This window comes from Cynocephalus volans, chromosome 11 (genome assembly GCF_027409185.1).
Source record: "Cynocephalus volans isolate mCynVol1 chromosome 11, mCynVol1.pri, whole genome shotgun sequence".
In the NCBI taxonomy this organism is placed as follows: domain Eukaryota; kingdom Metazoa; phylum Chordata; class Mammalia; order Dermoptera; family Cynocephalidae; genus Cynocephalus; species Cynocephalus volans.
The window spans coordinates 79363440-79390912 of NC_084470.1; the positions used below are offsets into that span (position 1 = coordinate 79363440).

Below are 27473 nucleotides of genomic sequence, written 5' to 3' on the forward strand. Positions count from 1 at the left end.
TACATGCATACAATGAGTAAGGATCACAACGGGGTAATGAGCACGTACACCATCTCAAACTTTTATCATTTCTCTATGGTAAGAACATTCAAAATCCTCTCTTCTAGCTATTTGAAATTATACAATACATTGTTAACTATAGTCACGCTACAGTGTTACAGAAGACAACAGCTTATTTCTCCCATCTAACTGTGATTTTGTATCCCTCCCCTTCCCCCTTCCCAGACTCCAGTATAGAGTAGGAATTTTTAAATACTCAAAGCTAACAGGGCACTTGTGAAAATGAACTGCATGAGTCTGGGAGAAAGGATACTTTTGATAGATTTTGCTATCACTATTACTACTATTGATATTAGTTAATTTGAAGCCTATCAAAACCTGTGACAATAGGGATGGATAGTATTTTCAATAAAAAGAAATGTACTTATTTATTGAAAATAGGATGGCCAACCAATTTTCATACCATGTTCAATGTTTCCTCTTAAAAGTAATTTTTGAGGATTGTGCCTAAGTGCAGAAAAGCTGACAAAGCGACGAGAAAGTGAAGGGGAGAAAGTTAGGAAATTAGACCATAAACTATGAAATTTGAAACTAAGAACACAAATTTGCCACTAAAACTGTAAACACAGAAAATGTGAAATTAAAATTAAGATGAAAAAACAAATCACCACATGAGAGAATCAATCCTAACAATTCTCACTGATAAGCAACATTATTGCCAGCTATTTTTTTTTCTTTTAATCTATGAAGTTTTATTGTGGGAATGAGAAGGACATAAAATGTAAAGACATGATTTTTATGAAAAAGGTGAGAGGATGTCCACCAAAATGTTAACAGACATTATCTTTATAAAATAGCGAGCAATATAGTTTTATTTTTCTGTTTCTTAGCTGCATCTTCTAATTTTTCTACAACAAATGTGTAATTAACTGAGCAAGAGAAAATTCAAAATTATTTGGTATTCAACCTCCAATTGAAAACATCTGAATTACACCAAGCCTTACACAGAGCCAATACTGAGGATTTCACTGAGTTTTGGCATATGGGATGAATATTTTGTAGGGCAGTGGTAGAGTTAAGTGACTGTCTCGCCACCTCTTCTAGTACACTCAATAACCATTCCCTAATTGTGCCATAGTCTCTCTGCCAATATTTTATGGGAGTTTTACAAGATGCACCTATAGCTAGTTATACACACAAATTGGAGGACCTTCCAAAATTCTAGCTTTAAAAAAAACTCCTTTTTTTTTTTTCTTGCTCTCAATTCTTCAGAAACTTCCCTAGCCTTCCAGAAATCAAGACAGGTCACAAGCATCAAATATTATCTCAGACTGGAACCAAAAAAAGGGGGCTCACCAGGTAACAGCCTAGGGAAGCTATTGGTTATGTGTAGTATGTCATTATTGGCTATCCTGGTTCTAGGTACTAATTCCATGGAAAATACGGAGAGAGAGCAGCAAGAGGCACTGAGACAAAAATCATTGCCATGTGTAAAAACTTAATGTTAAAAAAAAATGCAGGAACAAAAATTTAGCCAGAAAAAAATAGACATACCAATAAAAAATCTGCTTCTTAAAATCTGGCTGGCAGTGTCCTTCCTCTCCCCAAAGGATACTCTTAGTAAAGAAAACATGGTAGATTTTTTTTCTCCCTTGCCTGTATTTGATTTCCAATTAAAATTAAATATAAACTGAAACGCCACCTGGATTTTAGCAAAATCCAATCCCCACCCTCCACCCTTCCTTTTTTTAAAAGAAGAACCTGGGCTTACATATACAAACATTTCGCTAAATGACCCATGGCAAATTGCGTAATGCCAGTAAAAGTTGTGTTTTTTAAGTTATGAGCCCCAAAGATTTTATCTGAAATAAAACCCTGATTCAATTCAGATTCTGGAGGCAAAACTGTGTCCTTAACTGTGTCTCTAAATTTGAAACATTTGTGTGTGGGGCCCCTTCAGTAATATCGCTAGTAGGCATGGAGAAATTCTGTATTGATTAGGATATGTGTTTTCTTTTCGAAAATGGTAAATTGGGGCACTAATTGCCTACAAGAACTGGTTCCCCACAGTCTTCATGTAGAGGTCAGTTTCTAAATGAAGAGTTTGACTGTCAAACAGGACTGTGTGCTTATTTCAATCCATTGCCTCAACAAGGAAAGACACGAGAATTCCTGTATTCATGGAGGAGGGTTCTCCTTGGAAGTCTCCAAAGTGAATGTCTAAAATATCCTAAGGTGATTGGATTTGAGTATAAAGTGGGTGGGGTAGGCTGAAAATGGAACAGTCCTGAGAAACAACCTGGTTCCCTCCTGGCTGGCCTCCACCTTCGGGCCCCTAAGACTTTCAGCCAAGGCTTTTCCCTGTCCTTAAAAGATGCTGAGCAAGGACGATAACAGTGTAATGAGCACGTTTTAAAGGGCTGACTATTATGCTAAGGCCAATAGATGACTTAGCATATCTATCACATCAACCCTCTCAAAAAGTTATCTCTCCTGCCCACTTTACAGATGAGAAAAGTGAGGCTTACAGAGATAGCATAACTTGCCCAACTTCACTCATTCAGTAAGTGCTTGAGGTGGGTTTTCAACCCTCCTCAGTAGGATTCCAAAATGTCTCCAATAAAATGTTCCTCCTGTCTTTTCCAGCTCCCTAAGGCACTTGAACTCTGTCCCTAGCAAAAACAACATGCACTGGGTAAACAACTCCGTTCATCTGTGTATGACTGTGAATACTAGACATAGTAAAGACCACACAGACTAAGAAACTCAGAATGGGGAAATCTAAAAAAAAAACGTGATTTTTTTCACCTATACTCTTCTTTTACTGACAGAGGATTCATTTTGTCACAAATTGATGATATTAGGTAATAATGATTAGTGGTTGACAGGTTTGATGGTGGAGGCACCCAGAAGTCAGGCAGGTCTGTGGAGAGAGAGCATTAGGGAGCAGACAAGTGGTAGCTGAAAACTTAAAGATGTTATGAGAGAGAATCTTATAACCGTAAAAATTTTAATCACTTGATCCCTATGCAAAAATCTTTAAAAAAAAAAAAATATATATATATATATATATATATATAATATATATATATATATATATATTTGCTCAAGATTCAGGTATCCTCTGCCATCTATATACATCTCATAAAAGTTTTCCAACTGTGAATATGAATTAAATTAAGAATAACTTTTCTTTTGAATTATAAAGGTAATACATATTACTATAGAAATTTGGGGGTGTACGGAAAAGTATAAAGTATACAAAATAAACTATAATCTCACTGACAAAAGAAATCACTGGTGACATTTTGTGGCAGATGTTTTTAGGTTTTTCCCCTTCCCCACCAATCATTATATTATTATAATATTTTAACTTATTATTCTATAAGAGTGTGATTCTTAATGGGTACACAACAAACATAAAACGTATGTGCAACCATTTATCTAACCTTTCTTCTAACATCAGAGATTTACAATATATTTAATTTTTCATATTATAAATACTACCACAATGAACATCTTTAGGTGTAAACTCAGAATATTACAACCTAATATTATCTCCATTTGATGGATGTGTAAACTGAGGCACAGAGAAGCTAACTGCCTTGCAGTCACGCAACTAGTAAGTGGCAGAGCCATGACTCAGGCCAAACATACAGGCTCCATAGTCCATGATTTTAAACTTCCCACCAGTAGTTCTCCAAATGTGGTCCTCCAACCAACAGCAGAGAATGGGTTAGAAATATCAGAAATTCCAATTCTTGGGGGCCATTCCAGATGTACAGAATAAAGTACTCTGGTGGTAGGACCAGCAGTCTGTTTTTTAAGAATTCCTCCAGATGATTCCGATGACAACCACTGCTGAATGCTATATAAACTCTCAGTAAAATTGTATCCCTGAATCAAAAGATGGAGCTGCTTTAAGCCTCTTAATGCCCAAAGTCAAACTGCCCCCCAAAAGGGCTGCTCAATCTTATGCTCCCATCAGTGACATAAGGGGGTGCCCGTGCTATGTGTCACTTATTGTAATCTTTGCTGATTTATCAACGACCTTCCAACGAGTTTATACGTTTTTGTAGTTAGGAGAGTTCAAGAGTGTGTAAATCTGGTGATTGCCATTTGCATAGACATAAAATGGCTCTTAGTACAGATTGCTTTATATGACCTGACTTTCCAGTGTTTGCTTCGGAGCTGGCATTTATAGTGCTACATTTAAAATATCTCAGAAATAATTCCAGGGACACATTGGTAAGCATTTAGAGCCAAAAGAGGAAACCTTTTCCAAATTAAAGATAGGTTTACTAATAAACTTAACATCAGTTAATCATAGAAAAGTCTAGGAACATTTGTCAAAACACCGAACCAGTTAGCAAATCTAATTAACATACAGTATGGACTATATAATGTTTTTTGGGAGGTGGAGTGGGACACGATGTATATGAAATTGTAATTAGAAAATTACATACAAACACACACATATACACATTTTTCGGAATAAAAGTTGTTTGGGTTTCATGAAATTCTCAAAAGAAGGACCATAAGCCTGCAAAATGTAAGACTGATGGTATTAAAGACATGGTCTATGTCTCAGCAACCCACCTACCATGGAAGACTGAACAGATTTTCACTAATTGTGAGATCTAATGAGTCATCTGATAACAAACTTAAAAACAGAATCAAATAAGAAAGTAAGAAAGGAAAGAAAAAAGGTTGGAAGGGAGAAAACACTAGGCCAATGCCATCTCCTCGGAAATACTGCCAGTAAATAACTGAATAAATAACTGAATTCAGTACATGTCTTCACACTTGAAGAATATTTTAAAATTGGGCATTATGGTTTCAATTATTCTAACTACATGATGAATAGAGGTAAATAAGCTAAAGTTCAATACAAAAGTATGTGAAATATGGACACCACCAACCAATAAGCAGACTTGTCAGCTCTTATCTAATCCCTGGAAATCATATATTCAACTCAGGCAATGTCTGTATAAAGAGGCCACGTACCATTTCCTGGAGGCCAATAAGCTCAGATGGTAGGGTCCAGTATAAAAACACCTCCACTCACCATACGCTTCCAGTTGCTCCACAGCACAAATCCAACCTTGCTTATCTCAGAATTAAAAACGGCAAAATGGCAAAGACACATCTTTGGGGCATTTATTATTTAAGTCACAAGCCAAACCCATATAGATCAGTGTATATCTTTCATCCATTACTTCCCAATTGAAAGAATTAAAAGAGACCAGCAGATGTGCAGAGACTGAGTTACAGTTTCCTAATTTCATCAAGGCCTTCAAAAATCTCACCAACATAGACACAAATTCTTCTTCTCTGGGCTACTGAAGATTTATTGCCTAAATCACTCATCTATTGATGAGTCATATGCATCTCCTTTACAGTTTGTCTTCATCTGCTTCAAAATTTTTATTGATACTTAATGCATATGTTTATGTCTTGTTGCACCTCAATTAGATTACAAATTCTCTGAACCCAGGAAGATATTCAGGATAATATTTCTTTGCATTTTCTGGCTGACCATGGGACTATGAACATAAGATATGCTAGGTTTTTATGTTAATTTTCTTTGGTAAGGAAGCCACGGCCAAGGACATCTGCTCTTTGAGTGACTCATCGAGTCCAGCCTTCATTTTCTTAGTAGGCTTGCTGATGATTCTTTTAATCACCAAAGATGCCAAAACTTCTAATCTGTAAGATATCAGTTAAATGTTTAGAAAGAAACTCTGGAAGTACGATGACACCTACAAGTCATTTTTACACTCTAGAAATGGCAAAACAGTCTTAAATTATATATATATATATAATATATATATATATATTATATATATATTTGTTGTTATTGAGGGATAATTTTAAAAAGAATGTCGGATGTGCCCTAACTTTTGTCACTACAAAGAGAAGGTTCTGGAAGGAAAATCCTGCCACATCCTCCATTCATTAATCCAGAGGTCGACAATCTTTTCCTGTCAAGGGACAGATAATAAGTATGTTAGGCTTTGTGGGCCATATGGTCTCTGTTGTAGCAATTCACCTCTGCTGTTGTGGCATGAAAGTAGCCATGGACAACAGTAAGCAAGCAGTTGTAGCTGTGTTACATCAACAGAACTTTTACTTACAAAACTAGGTGGCAGGCTGGAATTGGCCTGAAGGCTGTAGTTTGCTGATTCCTGATCTAGTCAGCAGGCAAACACAGTATCTTGTACCTAGAACCTACCCAGTAAAGGTACTAAACTAATAGCTAAAACAAATTTAAAATTATTTCCAGAATACTATCCTGACAATCATAATTGTGAATCACTACATTACAGAATATATCTTGACAATTATGACTATCACATACTCAGCTGATGCATGATGCTTTTTGTCTTCAAAATACTAATAATACAGTAAATCTATATAAATATACATGATATATACATATAATACATAGCACTAAACGTGTTTATAAGACAAATATAAATCTAATGAGATAATCAGAATATCATAATAAAAATGCACATCGTAAAGGCTCTTTCCACTTAGTACTTTTGGATGTCGAATTCCTATTGAGCTGAAATGGAAATATCACCAGTAGGAGGGAAAAAATGAGGGAAGGTAAGCAATACTATCACAGTATTATTTATCATACACATTAGGACCAAAAATAGTCAGGAAAGAATGAGCATTATGTCATTCTCTCCCAGTCTTTAACCTTGTAAAAGGTTGTTGAGTTCGTAGAGAGGATAGAAAGAGTCAATACAAAAGGCTATTAAAAAAGGGAACTACTTTGTACCATACAGCCTTGAAAAATTAATACTTAATAATTATAATAATAAAAAGCCACTTTTGCCTGCTTTAGGATGCTACATCTTATTTTATTAAATTTTTCCAAAAATCTCTTTTCCTTTGGCTCTGAGAGACACAACCCTGCTGTTAAAAAGCAAAAGACATTTTACGCACAATTTTCCCTCTACTAGAAAGAGGTATATTGTGCCCTTCAGTGAACATAAAATTGATATTATCATCTCTTAGTTTATATCTCACTACTTAACCTTCAGATTAAAAGTTATTGGATTTGAATGACTAAGAAGACATCATGTCACCTGCCCTTCAATGTGGAGAGACAGAAGTTGGAGACAAGACAAAGTACAGTGCTAAAAACATGAATTTAGGATCAGCTGACACTTTACGTCTTTCCATGAGTGACCGTGATACTGACCACTCACTTGTGGTTGTGCAGAAGATAAATTGTGCAATTAATTGTTGACTTTAAGAAACTTTGCTGGAGATGAATCCATGGTAGGAAGATTATTTTACTTTGGGTACAGTCAGAAAAGGAGCAGTGTAACAAGAGAGATATAATAGTTAATTCAAGGGGAAACTTAGGGTTACTAACCTTAAAAAAAAATCCTACATCCTCCACAGTTGGTATTTGCACTGTTAGTTTATGCAGAAGATACTGGAAAATGTCCACTTAGAAAGATGAAAGAAAAGAACAGAGCTTGCTTCCCACCTTCCCTGTCTAAGCAGGACTCAAACATACAAATGAGACTCTGCCTTCACGTCTCTGGGCAGTTGAATTTATACCTCCTAAAAGAGTCTTCCAATAGCACCGGCTGTTTAATGATTACACACTGTATTTTTCCAACAAAAGAAACACAACATGCACCCCCCTCACCACCTTAAAAACAATTTCACTATAAGAGGCCTGTGTCAATATAGAACAAAGACTTTATCAGAGATCTAACTTCGCAGTTTTGTTCTCTAAAAGAGATAAGCCTGGTCCATGATCAACAGGAACACAAGCAGTTTATCAGCACTTCTCATGTGACTTTTGGAAGATACAGTCATTAGTAACTGGCAAAGGCTAAAGGGAAAATACTTGATAATTTTAAGCCGAATAAATGTATACAGTCAAAATAAATAGTGAGTTTTATAAAGAGAGTGTCTTTTTGTTAAAACCTTTTTTAAAAAGGACTTTTCCAAAATAAGTCCATCCTTTATCACAAGTTATGTTTGTGCTTTCTTTATCGTATCACAATAACCTACTAGTGGGAGATAAGAAAGCAGCTTAGTTTCCTCCCCCACCTCCCATACCCCTTTCCTTTCTGTTTTGTGATGCTACCATCGTGCCAGCCATTCAGATCAGAAATCCTGAACCACTCCTTGATATTTTCACCTCTCATAATTCAAAAGGCCTGTTGGTTTTCCAATATTCCTCTCAACAATCTCCTCCTAACCCAGTCCTTCATTTCTCTTCCCATTTCACTCATTCACAAACAGTCTGTCAAAGAGTCATTCTACGTCAAGTACTGTGCTGGGAAAGTATCAGGAAATGAGAAAGTCTGTCCCTGCCCTTATGGGACTTCCAGTTTACTAAGAGATTCAGATGTAGGAGGAAAAGAGCAGGGAGGAAGTGGGGTCAACACAGGGTACCCTCAATTAAAAGGGGGCAAGGTTTAGTGGCCCATTACTAAATGCCAGACCAACTGCAATAGCCTTGTCTCTACTAATCTCTCAGTGATTCCTTCCCTTCCAAGTCTGATCATGTAATTTACTTTCAGTACGCCTCTTCTGCCATGGCCTTTATTCTCTACTTAGCAGCGTTCACTGGCTTAGAAATCCAAGCCTCCTACAAGATGAACACAATTTACCTCCTACCCATCTTCCCACAGCTACCATAGTTATTCTACAGGTTCCAGCCAAATAAGCTCAAAGTTACTCTCCCATGCTCTTCCAGCACCTTGCATATCAGTCTGGCCTCCATAGTTTCTTCCTCTGAGGGTGCTCAATAAATATTAGTTAAGAGAAAGAGAATGCAATCAAAGGAATAAATGGATTTCAGGAAATCCAAAGCTAAAAAGCAAAGTTAATACACTTGGCCCTCTGTATCTGTGGGTTCCGCATCCACAGATTCAACCATCTACAGATTGAAAATATTCAAAAATAAAAATACATGGTTGTATCTGTACTGAACATATACAGACTTTTTTCTTGTCATTATCCCCTAAACAGTATAGTATAAACAGCTATCCACATATCATTTACATTGTATTAGGTATTACGTATAAGTAATCTAGAGATGATTTAAAGTATATGGATGTGTGTAGGTTATACACAAATACTACACCGTTTTATATCAGGGACTTGAGCATCTTTGAATTTTGGTATTTGTGGGAGGTCCTGGAACCAATCCCCTGTGGATACGAAGGGGCAACTGTACTTCTTTTCCAGTGGAGCACATTTTTTTAGGTCACTTGGAACAAAGCTGAGACAAGGCCAGTATGGGAAACTCTCTTCATGACTTTTTTCTTGTGAGAGAGGAAAAAAAATGTGGTTGTATTTCTATGAACCAAATCAAACAGTATTTAGCAAAGGGTCTCTGGAATGTTACAAGTAACACTTCATAATTACAACAGATTGGAGTTCAAAGACGAAGTGATGAAAAGAAACTTTCTAACATGGGGTCCAATTCCCTACATAAACTTCCTTCCTGTGGCTCCAGGTACCACTTGCATTTGTATTGCTATTCTTCTTTGTCATAAAAGCAGTCACCTTGTAACCCTTTTTATCAAGTAATCTATGCACTACCTAAAAGTACACTAGACTCCATCAGGCGAGCTATAGGTTTACATTATACAAACATTCCAATTCTGCCTGCTCAGCGCTTGTTGTCAATAAACGCCAGCAGTTACAGAACAGCAAAGTAGGTTCCTTGCCTTCAGAGAACAGATAGGAGCCTGCCAGTTTTGCAAAACAAACTCTTCGTAATCACTGAAGCTAATCTGTCAACAAATTATTATTAAAGTCATATCTCCTGAAAGTTCAAAAAGAGATTTTTGATTAGACAAGATATAGGGAAGGTGTGGGGTTTTTTTAAAAATTATTTTTATTAGCTCACAGGTCAGGGCTTAAAATTACCTTCTTTTTTTTTTTTTTTTTTTTTTTTTTTTGTCATTTTTTCATGACCGGCACTCAGCCAGTGAGTGCACTGGTCATTCCTATATAGGATCCGAACCCGCGGCGCGGGAGCGTCGCCGCGCTCCCAGCGCAGCACTCTACCAAGTGCGCCACGGGCTCGGCCCTAAAATTACCTTCTAAAAGTAGCAAAGCTTTCTCTTGAAGTCAAGAGGGTAGACTTCACTCATAATGAAATGTGGCATCTGGGTTTCTATTACCCACGCTCTCTTATGTTAACGGATCTTTTTTCTTTTCTCCTTTTTGGTTTCCCGTGCCATTTTAATTTTCAATGGAGAGATTAATGACACACAACTATTTAGTAATCATAACTTGAAAGAATTTCATACAAGGCTCACATCACAAGTTACATAAATCTTTGACAACAATATTTTGATGGAAGGCAGGTCTAAACTAACAGAGTAGAGAACTAAATTTAGCATTAGGGATGAAATATGCCTTTTCCAGAAATAACCACAAAAGGAACTAAGAAAAAGTGGGGGTTTGTTATGATTGTGGCTGCTTTTTCTTTATTTGTTAGAATTATCTGAATTCCTGTCTCAGGTTTTGTTTCAATTTGTTTGTAGGGTTATCACTAACATTTTGGTGGCACTGATTCCTACAAAATGTTTTTGACCATTAATGTTTTCCATAATACTCAGACTCTACAATGTCTTCAGTAAGAGTAGATCTCAGCAGAGAAATTCCTTTAAAATTATAGCTGGGTTTTTACCTACCGGCAAAGGAAGTTGCTAACCCCTATCACAGTACCTGTTCCCATGAAGGCATTCAGTAAGTATTAACAATACCTTCTTCTACACCCCCTTCCTGGAAGCTTCCCTGCTAGGACACAGAGGTGTTGACCAGCTTTTCGCTGCCAACAGCATCAAAAGCAATCCTCCCTTTCAGACACAGTTAGTCCCCAGCAGCTACAATGGAAAATGCCACTTGAGGGCATTCCTAACAAGTTCATAAGTAACCTTTTTCAAAGAAAAAAGTGGTAGAACGATACTGCTAACAGGGCCATTTCTACCAAGCCTTCATACCTGTAGGTCCATGCCACATCACCTGGGCCACTGTTTCTGAGGTCAGAAACAAGGTCAAGGATGGCCACTGGAATTTTAATATCCCCCCCCCACACACACACAAAGGGCTATGGGTAAGACTGAGGAGCAAAGAGATGGCTGCTTTCATACAAACGAGCTGAGTGCCAGTCCAAACGCCAACAGCTATTTCTTGCGGGCATTGTTTTTCACAGAGGCAGTTAAAAAGCTGGAAATCTTTGTAGGACAACCTCCCTCTTCTGCTCAATACCCACCAGTAATTTCACTAACAGAAATTAATGAAGGGATCCATTCCAAAAGTGAATAGAAGAATGTTGTGCATTTATTTATGCTAAAACAAAAAAGAATCTCCACTCTCCCCTTTAAACATTCACACTTTGGCCCCTGTAATTCCATTTCCCATGGTCAGAGGACCCTAGGATATGTATTCATGAATCTCCCAGGTTCCTCTGACACCGTTTTCTACATCACCTTTGAACGTACACAACCAGTTCCTTTTCCTGAGTCCTACTACTCATCCTCTTTCTCTGAGTTTTTTGGGTCCTGTATAATGATTAATCTTTTACCTACTTGAGTGTCTCATTGGCAAAATTCAACACAATAGAACCTCCTTAATTCCTTTCACAATTTTTCAAGAGAAATTCCCTATTCTTTCTGCCTCTCTTACCTCCGTACTAGTCATTTCCCATTTTCTGTCTTTCAACACTTAACTTGAAACACATACACTACCTTTTGGACTAAAAGGTTCAATACCTTAAACCAAATGTCAAAGATGTGTCAGGTAAACACTTCACTTATACACACTCTTTAAATAATACATGGTAAAGCCCCAAATATAGCTTATCTTTTTTGTGTGACTTTCTCACAGACCCCCTCTAAACTGTTCTTATATAAAACGATAGCCACACCTCAAAACCACAGCAACCAAAGCTCTCCCTACACTGACTTACAGACAATAAAACTGCCAGGTGGTACCAAAAACACAAAACAAAACAAAAAACCCAAAAAAAATCCATCATTAAATGTAATGTTGTTAAGAAATAGCTGTTTTATTTAACAGCTATTCATTTTTATTGAATAAACATTTTCTAGTATGCATTCTGTTAATTGACCTGACAGCATATGCTGTATATGGAGAAACTTCTAAACATTATGCTCTATGTAATATGCTTATCTGAAAAAGCTCTCATTTGCAGCAATATGGAAATAAAATTCTGCTTTCTAAAATTCAAGACTTTTAAAATGCATTAATCCACACAGTTTATGAAATTGCTCTGGACATTGTAAAATCCTTTAAGAAAAAAAAAAACCTTAGTAATTGGTAATAGTATTTGTTGCTGAGTTTCAAAATGGAGTAGTGAATATTCAATACAGAACTTTTACAGACACAGAAATGGGAAAGGCAAAACAGAAAATAAAGAACAGTTATGGTATCGGGTAAAGAAATACTCAATGACTAAAAGAAAATGTTCAGAAACTATCAAATTATATTATTAAAAAACTATTGTTATAATAGTTTCACGCCCCAGATATAAAGAGAGTTGAAACATTACAGAGATAATACATTTAGTTTTGAGGAAGGAAGACAGTTTGTGAGTGTGTTGGAGGGTTCCGTCAGCTAATGGCAGCACCTCTCCTTGGCTGATGGCTTCTGAGTGATGATTGCATCTTCCAGACCAGAATCACCAACTCCACTGTCTAGAGAGCATAAATGAGCAACGCTGCTGGGTGGGAACTAGAACAAGCTGGAGGACTGCAGGCTCCTCGTCTTAAGCAGTAATTCATCTCCCAACAATTGTTGCCCTTGGGGGACTATCGGACCAAGGTTACCAGATATTCTGATTTTTCAAGAGGAGATGGAAACACCATTATTTCTCCCATTTCTCTGGGATGTCAGCTAATGAATTTTTTTAAAAAAAACAATTCTGTTTGGACCCAATTCAGCCAACCTATCAGCCAAACTCAGTCTGGAACGTGATCACTCTACAGTGAATCTTTGTCAGAGTCCTCCATTCTGAAAAGGGCATCTGCTATAATTTATAATTATCTTTGATAAAATGGAGCAAACATGGAATGGTTTGCATTTATTTTAAATCTTGGCACTAAGCAAAAACTCTGCCTATATCATCAATGATGGTACTGGTGCAACTGAGAAATTCTATAACCTTCAGTTTAACACACAGCATAATTAACTTATTTTTATACCAAACCCTTTTAAGCCTGATCTTTGTGTTCCGTGGACTTCTAACATATTTTACAGTTCTAATTCTCTTCCACTGTCCTACATTAATCAAAGCTGTAACCCCTGTTGTCTTTGTACTACGGAGTCAGAATGTGCCCCTGGCGAGGAATGGGGGAAAAGTCAACAGGAATTAAATTTCAGTGCAACTGTTTACTCAACTGTGGCCTGCAGTTATTGAAATTTTATCCGTGGTTTTGTGTGACTACCGCAGTAATGAATTCAGCATGGCTGTGATTTTCTCACTGCTGGTATTCTCACTTCAAGTAAAAACTTGTAGAATAAAAATGACAAAAACAACCAAATTCCATCAAGTGACACTCGCATTTCTCTGCATTGCTTAATTGTTGCAGTTTTTCATCTCAAAGAAAACTCTGATAATTCTAGTTTGGTGAAATGTTTTCAATTCTGTAGTTTTTCTTATTTCATCTGCAGATTTTCCTTTTCCCCAACCTGTTAAGAGCCTTATCATACATATACTTAGGGGAGTCAAACAGCTGTCAGTATTTTACTTTAAAAGGCCTGAAAAGGCTTGCCAACCACAATAAGTGGGGTTTTAGACTCAAATGATAGACTCAACTGCTTCTTTCTTTCTTCCCAAAGCATATCAATGACAAACAGAAATAAAATTGTTGTAAAATATTGAAAAAGAGTTTCAAAGTACAATCAAAATTGGTTTCTTGAACTTTATACCAATTACCTATAACAACAAATTTTCCAGAGTGGTCACAGCCAACGTAAAGAGGGTAGACGTAGGTAACTAATTTTGCTACTGATACTTTTTAAGAAAAATGCTGTTGAAACGTGCTTTTATAAATTTCTTCTGTGAAGGCAATTTATTATTGCTGGTATTGTGTCTGTGTGTGCATGTATGTGTGTGTGTGTTGTTGGTATATATGTAAAGTTTTCTGGCTGGCTTACTACTTTGAGATCCTGAATGATTCTGAATTCTTTGAAGAAAATCCAGAAGTCAATTTTCCATTTATTTAATTATGTACTCTAAATACTAATCCTTTGGAATTCATACCACATCAGTCAATAGCCCCACCTCAAATGCTCCATAAAGAAATAGTCAATTTTTACTTCTGTCTGGTAAAGTCATAGAAAATGACACTCTAAAATATCAACTGTTTATTCTCAATTCAATTATAAATAGCTAAGAACAGCAGATGAACTTATGTTAACACAAATACATAGATACTCTTCTACTGTTTACCGCTAGGTTTTGCTAACAAGCTTATTGGTTAGAATCTGGCCATTTGCATTAATTGAAATGCACAAAGGTTATACACAACAAATATCCTTAAGTCTAGCTGATGCAATGCCCAAGATGCAGGCAAGGATGAGTTTGGGCTGCCAATGAAAGAGAGATCAAACCACTTCCATGAAGTCCTCTGAATTAAGAGTCCGGCTTGCCAGTTGGTTTCTCTTTCTCTTTGTTGTATCTTTCCCCCAACAGGTTCCACAGTCTTATGCTGGTTCCACCATCTTGTAACGGGCTAACAATCTAATGACTCCTTTTATTTTTAAAAACTCTTAGCAAGGAGAAAATAAAACATGCTTTAAAGCCTGTCAAAACCTATATCCCTAACTTAAGAAGGGATTTCCTGAGCTTCCCTGACACAGACTCCAAGAAAATGGTTTGATAAAAGGTTTGCCTTCTCTTCCCCCATTTCCCAACAATCTCTGTATCTTTCAGAAAGGCCCAAAGATACATCATTCTTTTTTTTTTTTTTTACCTGTTTCCAAATGGCACCATAACTATGTATTGAATAAATGAATCAAGGACAGAAATAGAACAAAAGCCATTCATTATCATTAACAAAAACTAATAATATTTCCTGAATCCAGGACCGGCTGGAAACCAAAGCCAGTCTTCAAACAAATGCTATTTACTTATTTGAGTTTTATTCAAAACTTTGCCAACATAACACCATTTCTTGGGTCACTGTTATTTAGAAATACTTCAGCAGTTACTTATGGGTATCCACTTACTTAACTATAAACAGTACAACAGAAATGAGTATGTCCCAACTTATGTGCATTTTGTGGAGGCACCAATAAAAGATCATTTAAAACATTAATAGGATTTAGCAACATACAAGCTGCCATATGAATACAAGAAAGGTATGCAAATACCCATATCCCTAAATTCCTACAGGTAGCGAGAGGCAATTTCCTACACTGATGCCGATGTTATGGGTGTATTGCCTGTTAGTTAAGGAATTCTGTCTGTATTTCTATTTGTTTCTACTCTCCTCATTCACCAACTTTTTCTCTTTCATATCCTTTCTCTCTTTTGTCCCTTATCTCTTAATTTTGTTTCCTTCTTCATAAAGCTTAAGCATGTTTTTTTGTTTTATTTTTAATTAAAGCATTGAGAACCATTTCTCCAAAGAGTAATTCTACTTAAAACACTTAAAGGTTGGGCTGACACTTTGGGGGCTGGGAGGGAGTGGCCAGAGGTCCACTCAATCTTAGTCTCAACAATGACTCCCCACAAGGGGACTTCTAAGGCTTCCGACTCCCAAGGGCTTGAAAATTAGTCTCTTATGTCAACCACCAGGAACCCTAGAGGGCTGGTATCTTATATGACAGACAGACAGACAATAGACAGGTGGGCACAAAACACCGACAGTGGTCAAGTGCAAGATTAAGCAGTAACGTTTGCATCCACCACCCTCCACCTCCCTTAGCTGCAAAACCTAGTACCTGCTGCTGCTGCTGCTGCACGTGGGCGAGGTCAGCTGCCCCGATGTCCACGGCTGGTGTCTCCCCGTTGGACCGCCCCTCTCGAAGACTGCCGCACTCTAACAAGTGGCTGCCTCCGCTCGACCCATTCTGGATGGCTGAACCGTTACTTTTTGTCTCAGTCCCAGATTCTTGCATCATGACTCAAAAACCTGATAGAAGGATTTTTGAGAGGGGGAAAAAGGAAAAAGAAAAAAGAAAAAAAAAGCAGCTGTTAAAAACAGTTGTTGCACATACAGAGAAGGGCCCTGCTTTAAAATGTTGCCAAAATCTGTAAACAGTTGTCATTTTCTTTCATTCAATTTATTCCAGTCCCTTAGTTTATGAGTATGAAACTGTCGGTCTCAATACAAATTTTAGTTGTGTTGTTTTAAATATATTATCCCTTAGAAAAAAATAAATATTTCCAGGTGAACCTAGAATTTCGGACTAAATTTCTCTGATTATATCTGGATATTCTGCTCAAAAACCAATGTCATCCTACAAATCACATTAGGTATAACATTAAAGTTTAATATGTGCAGTGGCAGTGTGACAATGTTACATTCTTAGAGAAATATTCTCCAACTTTAGTCTATCGAGAGATGACACACATTCCCAGGAGGGCCCCTGAGGTCATTTGTGCTGAAACACCTCACATTCAAACACCAAAAAGCATTTTAAAGATTCACACTCCTTGGAATCATTCAGGTACGGAACATATCAAAACTGGCCATTTCAATAAGATAGGCCACTCAGAGAGAGAGAGAGAGAGAGAGAGAGAGAGAGAGAGAGAGAAAACACGAAAAAAAAAAAGTTCCACTTTTCAGGAGCTAAACAAATTCTGACCCTGATCTTTGTTTCATACTCAAAATTATCCTGAGAAATCCCATTCAAAGTCAGGCGTTCCTCATGTTGGATTACTGATCTCTAGTTTGTTTTAAGGCCTGAAAGGTCTGGGCTTTATTATATTTAATTTTGGAGAAAAATCTTGCTTAGGTAAACCTAAGAAAATGTCTGAATTTGAAAGTTCTAAATGTATTTGAAAAAAATATGTACTACAAAATGAGTAGCTAGAGAGTATTACCTAGGTGTAAATACATTTCACATTCAGTTTTGTTACTCTCTGGGCACCAAACCATTACCCCAGAGAGCCAATTCAGGTTTCAGCTTGGTATCAGTGTCCAAATATGACAAAAGACAGATAATATCTGCTAATATCAACTGTTACCATCTATTAATCACCAGTGTTGTACCAGACTCTACTGCAGATGACAGACATATATTCTCCAATTCAGTTCTGATGACAATTGCTATCCCCATTTTACAGAAGAGAAAATTAAGTCTCCATGAGGATTATTATAATTTGTCCACTATATATCACAGCTAGTCATGGTGGAATCAGGATTTGAACTAGTTCAGTCCGATATTACACCTCTTAACCACAAGGTGTTTTCTTAAAGTTGAGGTGTACTGGGGTAAAACAATGAAAATGGCAGGGTCACACTCCAAGTTCACAGACAAGACTTCAAAATGGAAAAACAAGTCATTAAAGGAAGTTGACAGTTCAAACATCAAAGCCAAGAAATGCCTGAATAATTAAGACTTTAAATGTGAAATACCAATCCCAGATAAAAGGGGAGAAAACTTTCAACACATATTTGTTCCCATCATGAAACGACATATGTGCAACCAGTGCTACACATTTCTCCCCCATACATGAAATATGTGACAAGAGGGAAATGTAAACACTTTGGGCATCTTTGTGGAGGTTGTTTTCTTGCTAGAAATTGGCTCAAGTCTGTTTTCTGCAGACTTGCACGAAAACGAAATGGAAGAATTAAGAGCAGAAAAATTCACATCTTTCTTCATCTCCTTTCATTGCAAAAAGTAAGATCCAATTTGACTGCAGACTTTATAAACCCAGAAGACATAGACATATTTTTTTAAGTTAATCCAATTCTGAAGTAGATTAGGAATGGTATTTTTTGCTAACAGGTGGGAAACAAACTCAGAAGCAACAGCTGATTCACTCTCATCTCTTTAGATCAGACTTTCCAGTAATTATAGTCCTTTAAAAACTGCATTAATATCCTTACTGTCCACAGAGTAAAAGATCTATCAACAACAACTAAAATCTTCCAAAATCTTCCCTGAGATATAAGAACCAGGCAACAAGATACTTTGTGGCAACACGAGAACCTTGTTCATCACCCAAAAAAGGAACCAATTTGTAAAACCTAGGTATTTTTTTTCCTCCAGTGTTTCACAGTTTCTCTTCCACAAACTTGTCCATTTGTACAGAACTAAGGAAAAGGCACAGTGTTTAGGTATCTAAGGAAAAGAACGGTTGTTTTAGAGTAGGTAGCAAAGAAACCCATTTAATTATTAGGATATGTCACAGGTGTATCTAAAGAAAAAACAGATTTCTTTTTTTTTTTTAACCTTTTGAGAAAGCCTACCCATATCAGGGACTGGACCCCCAAGGGACCATACCATTCATATACATCAACTCTAAACCTGTTCTCACAAGGGGGGTATATTTAGCCAAATACCCTGTACTGATGGAGCAGAGCTGCAGATAGAATGCTGCTTCCAAACCATGTGACCATTAGGGCCCCAGACCTGAGAACAGGTATCTAAGAGACTGGGCCTGATTTTGTTTCCTGGGTTTGACACCACCCTGATGGGTGGAGTACGAATAATCTCCAATACACAATTTGATGAGAAGGCCCCATTTTTGCTCCACACAGTTCCAAAGAAGCCTGCCAAGTCCTCCAGTACAAGTTTTGCAGGCATCAAGCCAAACAGCTTGGCTTGTGAATCAGGTTTGTGAGAGTGCAGGCTTTGGGACCAAAATTGCATAAAGGATTATTTTGGTCTGAGGATGTCCTTAATTAGTCAAGTGCTAACTGTAGTATGTAGGTTGGAAGACTTAAAGTTTCCCATAATTTCCTACACCAATCAGGGGAAAACAGCTTTTTGATAAGCACACGTGAAAAATTAGGAGTGTCAATTTCTAAGAACATTTCTAAGAGTGTCTGGGCCAGCAATATTTCTATCGAACGTTCCAAGCCATCTAACAAACCTTTGTATCTGCATCATGCTTCACAACCTGCAAAGCCCTCTTATGTACTTTTCAAACTTGTAAGAAGTCTACGAGGGAGATAAGGCAGGTAAATGTTATCCCCATTTCACAGATAAAATAACTAACGCTCAACAGATTAAGGGATAGATGTATCTGTAACAGTTCTCCATTTCAGACATGAACTTGTCCATTCAATAAATGACTGAGAATTTCTACTTTGCAGAGTCCTGTGCTAGGTGGTGAATGAGTAAATCAGAGAAAAGAAAACTAAGTACATTCCAGAGAAGACAACAATGAGGGTGGCAGGTGGACAAAGAAAAGCATTCAAATATAACGATGAAAAGTGTCAGCACTCTTTAGCAAATAACTGCATCTGTCTTTTCCTATTGAGTTTTACATTATTAGCAGCAGCTGAAACAAGGCAATGCACAGGAGAGGCATCTGTCTTCTCTCTCGTGGACCGCTGCACCCTCTTTTCTCGGAGGAAGCTTGTTCCAGCACTTGGTTCACATAACCTCTGCTTCTCTCTGGGAATGAACTATTCTGTTCCATTACAAACTGAGAACGGGAAACACTGTATGATCCTCCAGAATGCCTAAACATGAAGGCACAGCACTTGGAGGGCATGACCACACATACCCACTAACAAGTAAGTCCCTTCTCCACAAACAGGGCAAACCCTCTGACTTCCTGTACGGCTTCTCCAAATGTGCTGGGCCTGTTTCAATCATATGATCCATTCAATACAACCCTCCAAAGGCTGATGCTACAATTTCATAGATGTCGAAAAGCTTAAGAAAGCTAAAATGGCCCACTTCTCATCTTGCCTGGAAACTTTACAGAGCTACTGATTTCAGAAGATCGATTTTTGTGCTAGAGGGACTTGTAGAAAAGGATAAGAACTGAGTTTAGCATACTTATGGATTGTCATTGCCAACAGGGCTGCTCTCTGGAAGTATTCTGGAAAATTCATATTGTCCAGGCCAATGTATTTATAGTAAATTAAAGCAGTGCTTTATTATTTATGATTATTTCCTTGGTTACAGTGTTGATGCTGAAAATTTAGGGAAAATAAAGCCCTTGTTATCGTGCTTGTGAAAGATTTTAAGCTAACAAAAAGTTCAGTCTTGATTCCAGGGCAGTTAATTAAGGTTGACCAAGTCAGGCAGAAGTAAATTAACTTGGCTGATCAATTATTTATATGAAGCAGAATAAATGCCCTTAAAGAACTTGGTCTGTTCATGAAAGGATGTGTAAATTAAACTAAACATAGTTTTGTAAAATATGTTTCTACTTCTATGGGGAGAAGAGAACTTAACGGTGAAATCACTTTTAGGAAAATGATTATAGTGATCACAGGCCTCCCCCCACCCAGAAGGGAAAATGCTCTTTCTCGTTGTTCATCCACGCGCAAGGAAAGACGAAAAACGGCATGCAGTTTTGAAGAGATAACAGAAGCTCATGAGGACAGAAAGAAGGAAGAAAGGAGGAAAGGAGGGAGGAAGGAAGGGATCTCTAAGGATGGAGAGACTATGTGAATTTCACTATTTTAGAAATATTGAACACATGGTTTCTTATCAACATTTAACCCCATGTAGTTTGCAGACTGGAAAAGAAAAAGGGTGAGATTTAGGCTAGCTTTAGTTCTAAAATGAGCACTTTTTAAATTACTCATGTTGCCTCATGAAGACTCAAAATCCTTAATAATCATGTTCATGTCATCCAGGAAAAAAGGCAATGAACCTGTCTGTTTTAAGATATGAAGGATACATTTAATTCTGGGTCTCGTCAGGCCAATGAACTGGTTCCTCTTAAATGTACAAAGGGTTTACATGACAATACAAGACAACAAAGGAGTTTAAGGAGTGAGGTGCAGCTACAGGGATTTTTTTTTTTTTTTTCCGTTTAGGCAAATGGTGGGGTGGCCTGGGACATCACAAGCAGCTCTGTACTGTCACTGCTCATGTGGGTGCTGTTCCCATTCAAGATAGAGAGGGAATCAGGCAACAGAAAACATCCCAGATGAACGTCAGAGACTCTCAGTAGAGAATGGCAATAGCGGAGATGTCACATCTCCTAGCATTACGCACATACTTTGAAAGTGTTCACCCTTCACCTGGCAAGAGGCTACTGGAGCAGGTGGTGTGAGGAGATGAAGGGCAGGTGGAGGGGATTACAAATGAAACTTAGGGGTAAGAAAGCAGGTGAGGAGCGTGTGATGGAGGTGCCTTGATTGGCCCCAGATGAGAAACACTGTTTACAAGTGCGGTTGCACAGCAAACTCTTAGAGGAAGGAAAGGGGAGAAGGAAGAATAAGAGAAACAAAGTTCTAACAGCCAATTATTTTCTCCTCTGAGATACCTTCTACAAATTGTGAATGAACCCATCGGACACCACGGTTTATCTCCCCACTGCCCTCACTGGTAGGGGTCCCATTTTATGGAAAGAGTGCCTATAGGTGAGCTGACTTTAGGAAGAGAAGTCGATGTGCTGACTGTGTTATGAAGGCACCATCTTCCAATACCAAATTTTCATAATTATAACAGAAAGGCGTAAATTTTCTAATGCATGGCAGTTCAAAAAGTAATCAAGAGAATGAGCCGGAGGGCTATTTTAATGTATGCAAAGCTAGTGACCCACAGTAAATGGGAGGTAAGCTACAATGAATGCAAAGTAATGCACACATACTAAAGTCCTGGTCTGATGAGGGACGGCTAAAATTAACACCCAATTAATTTCCGAATTGACAAACAAATGAAACCCATAAATCTACTTTCTCATTAATTTTCTTGTGGTATAATTTAAAGCAGTAATATGAGGGCAAAAACTGAGCATTATCCATCATAAATATCAAAAAGATAGCACTGTAACACTATAAATTATGCATATTACCTGTTGTTAAAAATGATTTATGTATTATCAACTTTATCATGCACTATACATGTCTAGACCTATCCCCCCCAAATCCGGAATTTCATTTAGCACTTAGAAAGAAAAAGTTCAGGAGCAATGAAATTGTCAAAAGCATGTTTAAAACAAAACTAAAACTAAACAAACATGGCCACTTATTTACCCATATGGAAGATCAGGGCAAAATTGGAATCATCCCGGGTCTCAGATGAGTAGAAGGTGAGACCATCATGGAATTGACGGGCCAGGCCTGCAGCCGGAGGAAAAGAGCCCTCCTAGGAAGCACAGCACCTGCGTCCTAAAGGGGCTGCTCATCTACTCTGGCCTCTGCAATGCAGGAAACGCAGGGAAGGGAAGGAAAGGGTACAGGCAAGGACACCTGAATATATCAGATGGTCACTAGCGAGAATCTGCAGCTAAGGGGACCAAGGGAAGCAAGGAACCCTAAGTTGGTGAGAACTTAGGAAAATACTTATTTTCAATAATGTAATATGGTTGCTCTCTTACCTTTATAATTCAAAGGACGAGGGGAAAAAAAGGATAAAGATCTGGTTTGTGTTTATCAATTAAACCAGAAGTAGTTTATATTTCTTAATTAAATGAAAGAAGCAAGAGGCATTCAGATTAAATAGTTTCCTTCCCCACCTCTCCACCTCTATTTGTTTAATAAGAATTGAAAAAAAAAAAAAAAACTCCTTAAACTTTACTTTCAGATATTCATTGCGCATCATGGGGATTTTATACATAATTGCTGAATTTCTGACTAAATGATTAAATGATGGAAAAATCCAAGTCCAACGTCTTGATCGAATGAGATCAAGGGCTTGTGTCGGCTACCGACTTTTATACTCGCACTTTTAAAGTACTCTATTTCCCGTACTTCTTTGGAACGGCGCACTGTTTTGGTGTACTGAAACTCGGAAGTCAACTTAAGCCATTAAATCATGTTAAGTCCTAAGAGAAGTAGGGTTGTCCCTGTCACTGAAAATTTAAAGATAATCAACCAATGAAAAACTCTACCAAAACCCATGGTGAGCATTTAATGAACATAAGGACAGTTCAGATGAACGGCAAGTGGTAGAGAACAGGATGCTTAATTTTCCCTGTAATTCATGACTCAGAATAGAATCAGGGGAATGGGGTGGTAATAAGATAATATTCCTCACAAAATCAATGGTTTCCCTTCTCCACCAGCCTTTCAGTGTGAAGACAGAAGACTTTATATTGCCAAGGAAAAAGGATTTCTGAATTTCAACACCAAGGCAGCGACACTGTTCACAGCAATTATAAGTGTCTCACCCTCAAGACCTGCCTCAATCAAACTTTCTTGGACACCGTAATCTTTATAACACACCAATGAATGCAGATAACAGGTCCCCCTATTTCCGAAAATTACAATTATCTAATTTATATTTTTAGACTTGCAGCGACTATTGGTCTTGTTCCTCCTCTCTCCCAGTAGACGAGAGTTTAAGTGCTGTAATCATAGTAACTGTGGGCAAACTATGGACGCTAGAAAGGAACCACTCTAGGAAACAGAAATACAAAGGAAAATGCACACCCACTCCCTCGCATATTAATCCAGACGAGCTCAGATAATTAAATAGAGACCGAAAAGGACCTTTGCCAACCCAGTGCTAGGCTGTTTGCTTTGCCACAAGGAAGCCTCTGAAGGTCAGGCATGACGGGGCCAGGTGTTCAGGGGAGCTTAATTAAAATGCATTTTTACAGAACAAAATAGATTTTAAGTTTGAGAACTAACAAAGCCTGCGGAACTTTAATCATTTGAACATTCAAATAGCTGAATGTTCACCAATAGCCCCATAGAATAAAGTGACCAACAACCAGTTCAAAAAACTTTTTTCATTTTCATATTTTATATCATTTAATGTGCACGGGGCCAGGCTTATAACATCAACTAATGAGTGGCGTGTTCAATGACACACTTCATGTATCTCCTGCTTTGCCTCCAGTCCTTAACTGCTCTAGTGGCCAAAGCGAACAATATATTCACAGCATCATGGCAATTTAGTGAATGCAGGCCATCACAATTCTGTTGCTTGCATTTGTAAGTTGTGTGAAAGGGACAATTATTTCATTTTATCCTTCAAAAACTCCAATATACTTATATGTACGATTTCCAAAACCAAGCCCCTCCAAAGTTGCTCTCACAGATAGATTAGCAGGGCTTTTCTAAAAGACTATCATTTGCCTCTGAAGGTTATGATCCCCCAGCTTCCACCCTCACCCCAGTCTGTGTTATATCTTTGTAATTTACAGCAAATGCTAGGAGGCCATGCCTAGTATTGAAACCCCAGGCAAATTCAGAAACAGCAACAAACAATAATTCTTTTTAAAAAACAACAAAAAACAAAGATGATATGAGCTGAGTTTTCTCTGCTGTTTGCAAAACATGACAAGGGACAGGCTGATATTCAGATCTTATGTAATGTGGCTCCCAGTGTCCAAGGAACAAGAGTCACACACACACCAAGCTGAATAAAGAGACACAACATTTACTTTACTTAATTAGAAATGGTACAAAGCATAAACTTATTTTAAAATGAGATGGGTAAGAGTCACAGGGAAGAGTAAAATCATTGGCTTTTAAAAATATACAATGTATATTAACTGTACAATTTCTTCCCAGTTAAAATGTCTCCATTTGTATCACAGAGGATTTATTCAGAACACATCAAATTAAGTTAACCTTCCCTTCCCAAACTTGACAGAGTGCATGCATCAAACAGGACCATATCATGCCCACACAACAACACACAAGACATAAGCAATAATACAAAATCCAACATCTGTACCTTTCGATGGTGACTGCCTTGTTCATAGTACTAGACTTTTTCTCCTACACCTTCTAAGTCCTTGTTTGTTCCACAAAGAATTTTTCTAGCCATCTGATGCTCTGTTACTGAGCTAGTGGCCTTTCAGGAGAGCTCTCTCCCTTCTGAAAAAAGCAAACAACTGCATAGATATCATTACACTAAGGAAATCTCTTAGAAAAACCAAACAACTTGCTAATCTCCCCAGCCCCTTCATCCAAGCAAAAGATAAGAAAAGCAAACCTAAGTCTGTTTCAACCACATTCCAGGGACAAGTTCCCCTTTTTCTTTCTTTATCAAAAGTCTAGCATTTAAGTTTGTGTGTGTGTATGTGTGTGTGTGTTTTAAACAGACCTTGCAGGATAAACTGCTGCTCACACCCGCAAACAAAGCAATATTTGTTTAATAACGATTGCTGCCATGGGTACAGTAAACAAGGGGCCCAGCATTTGTGTTTATGAACAAACACATCATCTTACAAGAGCAATTTAACATTAACCAGGTGGAATAATCAACAGATTTCATAGGTGACACCAGGGGCAGGACTAACGTAAACAGAACTGGGGAGGAGAAAAGGGCCACTCTTTGGGAATCAAGGTCGAGGTAAATGCATTACAGAGTAAACAGCTGGGAAGAAGGCAAGATAAACAAGCAGTCATTCTTCTGACATTTAGAAAGGCAGAAAGGTTGTATGTTACATAGATCAGCTGCTGACCACCATGAAATCAAACCAGTTGGAGACCAAGCCTGCTTGTTTGCACAATGCCATGTTTGCTTATAAACAACAATTTGCTGTTACCAACCTCGCATTACTCATCCTCATATAAGCCAGAGCAAATCAAGTGAAATCCGGTTAACTCTTTACTGGTGATATTACTTAGACATTAAAAACAAAACAAAACAAAACACAGTCCCCTATAAGAAAAGCAGTCACCCCCAAATAATACAAACAGAACCAGTCGATGCCCTTTTATTTCCTAGCTTGCAGATAAAAATAAATCACCCGCATGGTTTAAACTACTAAGGTTGGATTTGGAAACAGCTTTAAAAGACTGTAGTATCTTCATGCTTGAGTAACTCTGCATTCATTTCCTGGGCTCATCTTTTATCAATGAAATATATGGGTCAAACACAGATTCTGATCTTGAATGTTTCACCCAGAAGGAAAACCCTGATGTTCCTTTCTCCTCAATCCAAGCTTCTGTCCCAAGATATGTTTAAGCCCATTGGACCCATGAGCAAACAGATTTATAGCATTCTCAACCACTCGACAAAAATCTAACTACATCAGGTTATTATTTTGTCCTTAAAAACAATTATATAAATAAATTAATCAATTGCTATTACATATAACCACTCAGGAGTTCATTTTGTCAGCTAATCAAAGAAATCTTAGCTCTTCAAAGCCCAGAGTAAGTAAGTACAATGTATCTACTAAAAAAGTGTTAAGAAGGGCCGAGCCTGTGGCGCACTCGGGAGGGTGCTGCGCTGGGAGCGCGGCAACGCTCCCAGCAGCCGCGGGTTCGGATCCTATATAGGAATGGCCGGTACACTCACTGGCTGAGAGCCGGTCACTAAAAAGAAAAAAAAAAAAAAAAAAAAAAAAAAAAAGTGTTAAGAAGAAATGTTTAATTTAAAAATTCGCTTCTTGTGTATCACCATGTAAAGCAGCTTACTGTGTATTAAGAAAGTTATCATGCCTTATCACAGATACTATATTTAGGGATACAATTTACAATTAAAGCATTAGTTTGAATCTATTTTACAGACACTTTAACATTATTAAACTACTTAATTTTCATAAGTGTGAATAACATCCCTCCATTACCTAAAATTTAATAAGCAAAACATACTGAAAAACACTTGGTAATTTATCTGTATCTTATGACCAGTTAATTAATTTTTAAAGATTCTGCATTATGTCGATGCAAAATACAGCAAATGGTCTGCTGGATATCCAAAGCAATATTTGAAAATGAGAAAGTGACATTTAAAAAATAGACACACCTCAAAGGATTCTGGTTACATGATTAACAAATCGGGTTATTTGAATTTTCTCTGTCTAAAAAGAGGTAACAAGAATTTTGCTGGTCTCCTCCCCCCAATCCTCCCCCAGTTCCACTATAAACTTCTCAAGCTTCTCTAGCTGTTCTTGTTTACAGCTCCTGCTTCAATTATCTAATCTTTGTTCTGCAAACCTAAAGTCACAAAGTAACTAGTGTTTTCTTTTGTGTTTTTGTTTTGTTGTGCTGTGGTTTGTTTCCCAAGTCTCTCTCTGCTGACAGTCTCCTTTCCCTAAATCAACACAGCCCCTAAGGCCTCAGCAATGTCTGGGGAAGAAGTTTTCCACTGAGCATTCGCTGCCCTAGTAGGAGGGAATTTCTCCAGCTCATGGACCTGTTAACACCTTATGGACACAGTTAACACCTTACGGACATACGGAAGGGACATTGAAAACTACCTGTTCTGCTCTAGAAAGCCCTCTATGGCTCTAGCCATTCTACTGCCCTCCAGAAAGGAAACCAGACTTGCTCAACTAAATGATGATGCAAGTCTGACTGCTGGAACAACTAACACAGAGAGAGAACCTTCCTCCAATGCTTTTTGAGAACAGAACGTTCTCAAATTCCATGCTCACCACGCTATGTATG

General features: G+C 37.7%; 1 protein-coding gene across 10 annotated transcripts in view; it reads right to left on the reverse strand.

The window, feature by feature from the left end:
* Window positions 1-27473, reverse strand: part of FOXP1 (forkhead box P1) — a 559382-nt gene that overhangs the window by 204089 nt on the left and 327820 nt on the right. For 9 of the 10 annotated variants that reach the window (XM_063114112.1, XM_063114120.1, XM_063114119.1 and 6 more), the window contains one exon: window positions 15973-16163. In XM_063114112.1, coding sequence (XP_062970182.1) covers window positions 15973-16152 — 180 coding nt within the window. In that variant the 5' untranslated portion in view covers window positions 16153-16163. Of the gene's footprint in view, window positions 1-15972; window positions 16164-24804; window positions 24877-27473 lie in introns of those variants that run through there. The other variant, XM_063114115.1, reaches the window with a different exon arrangement.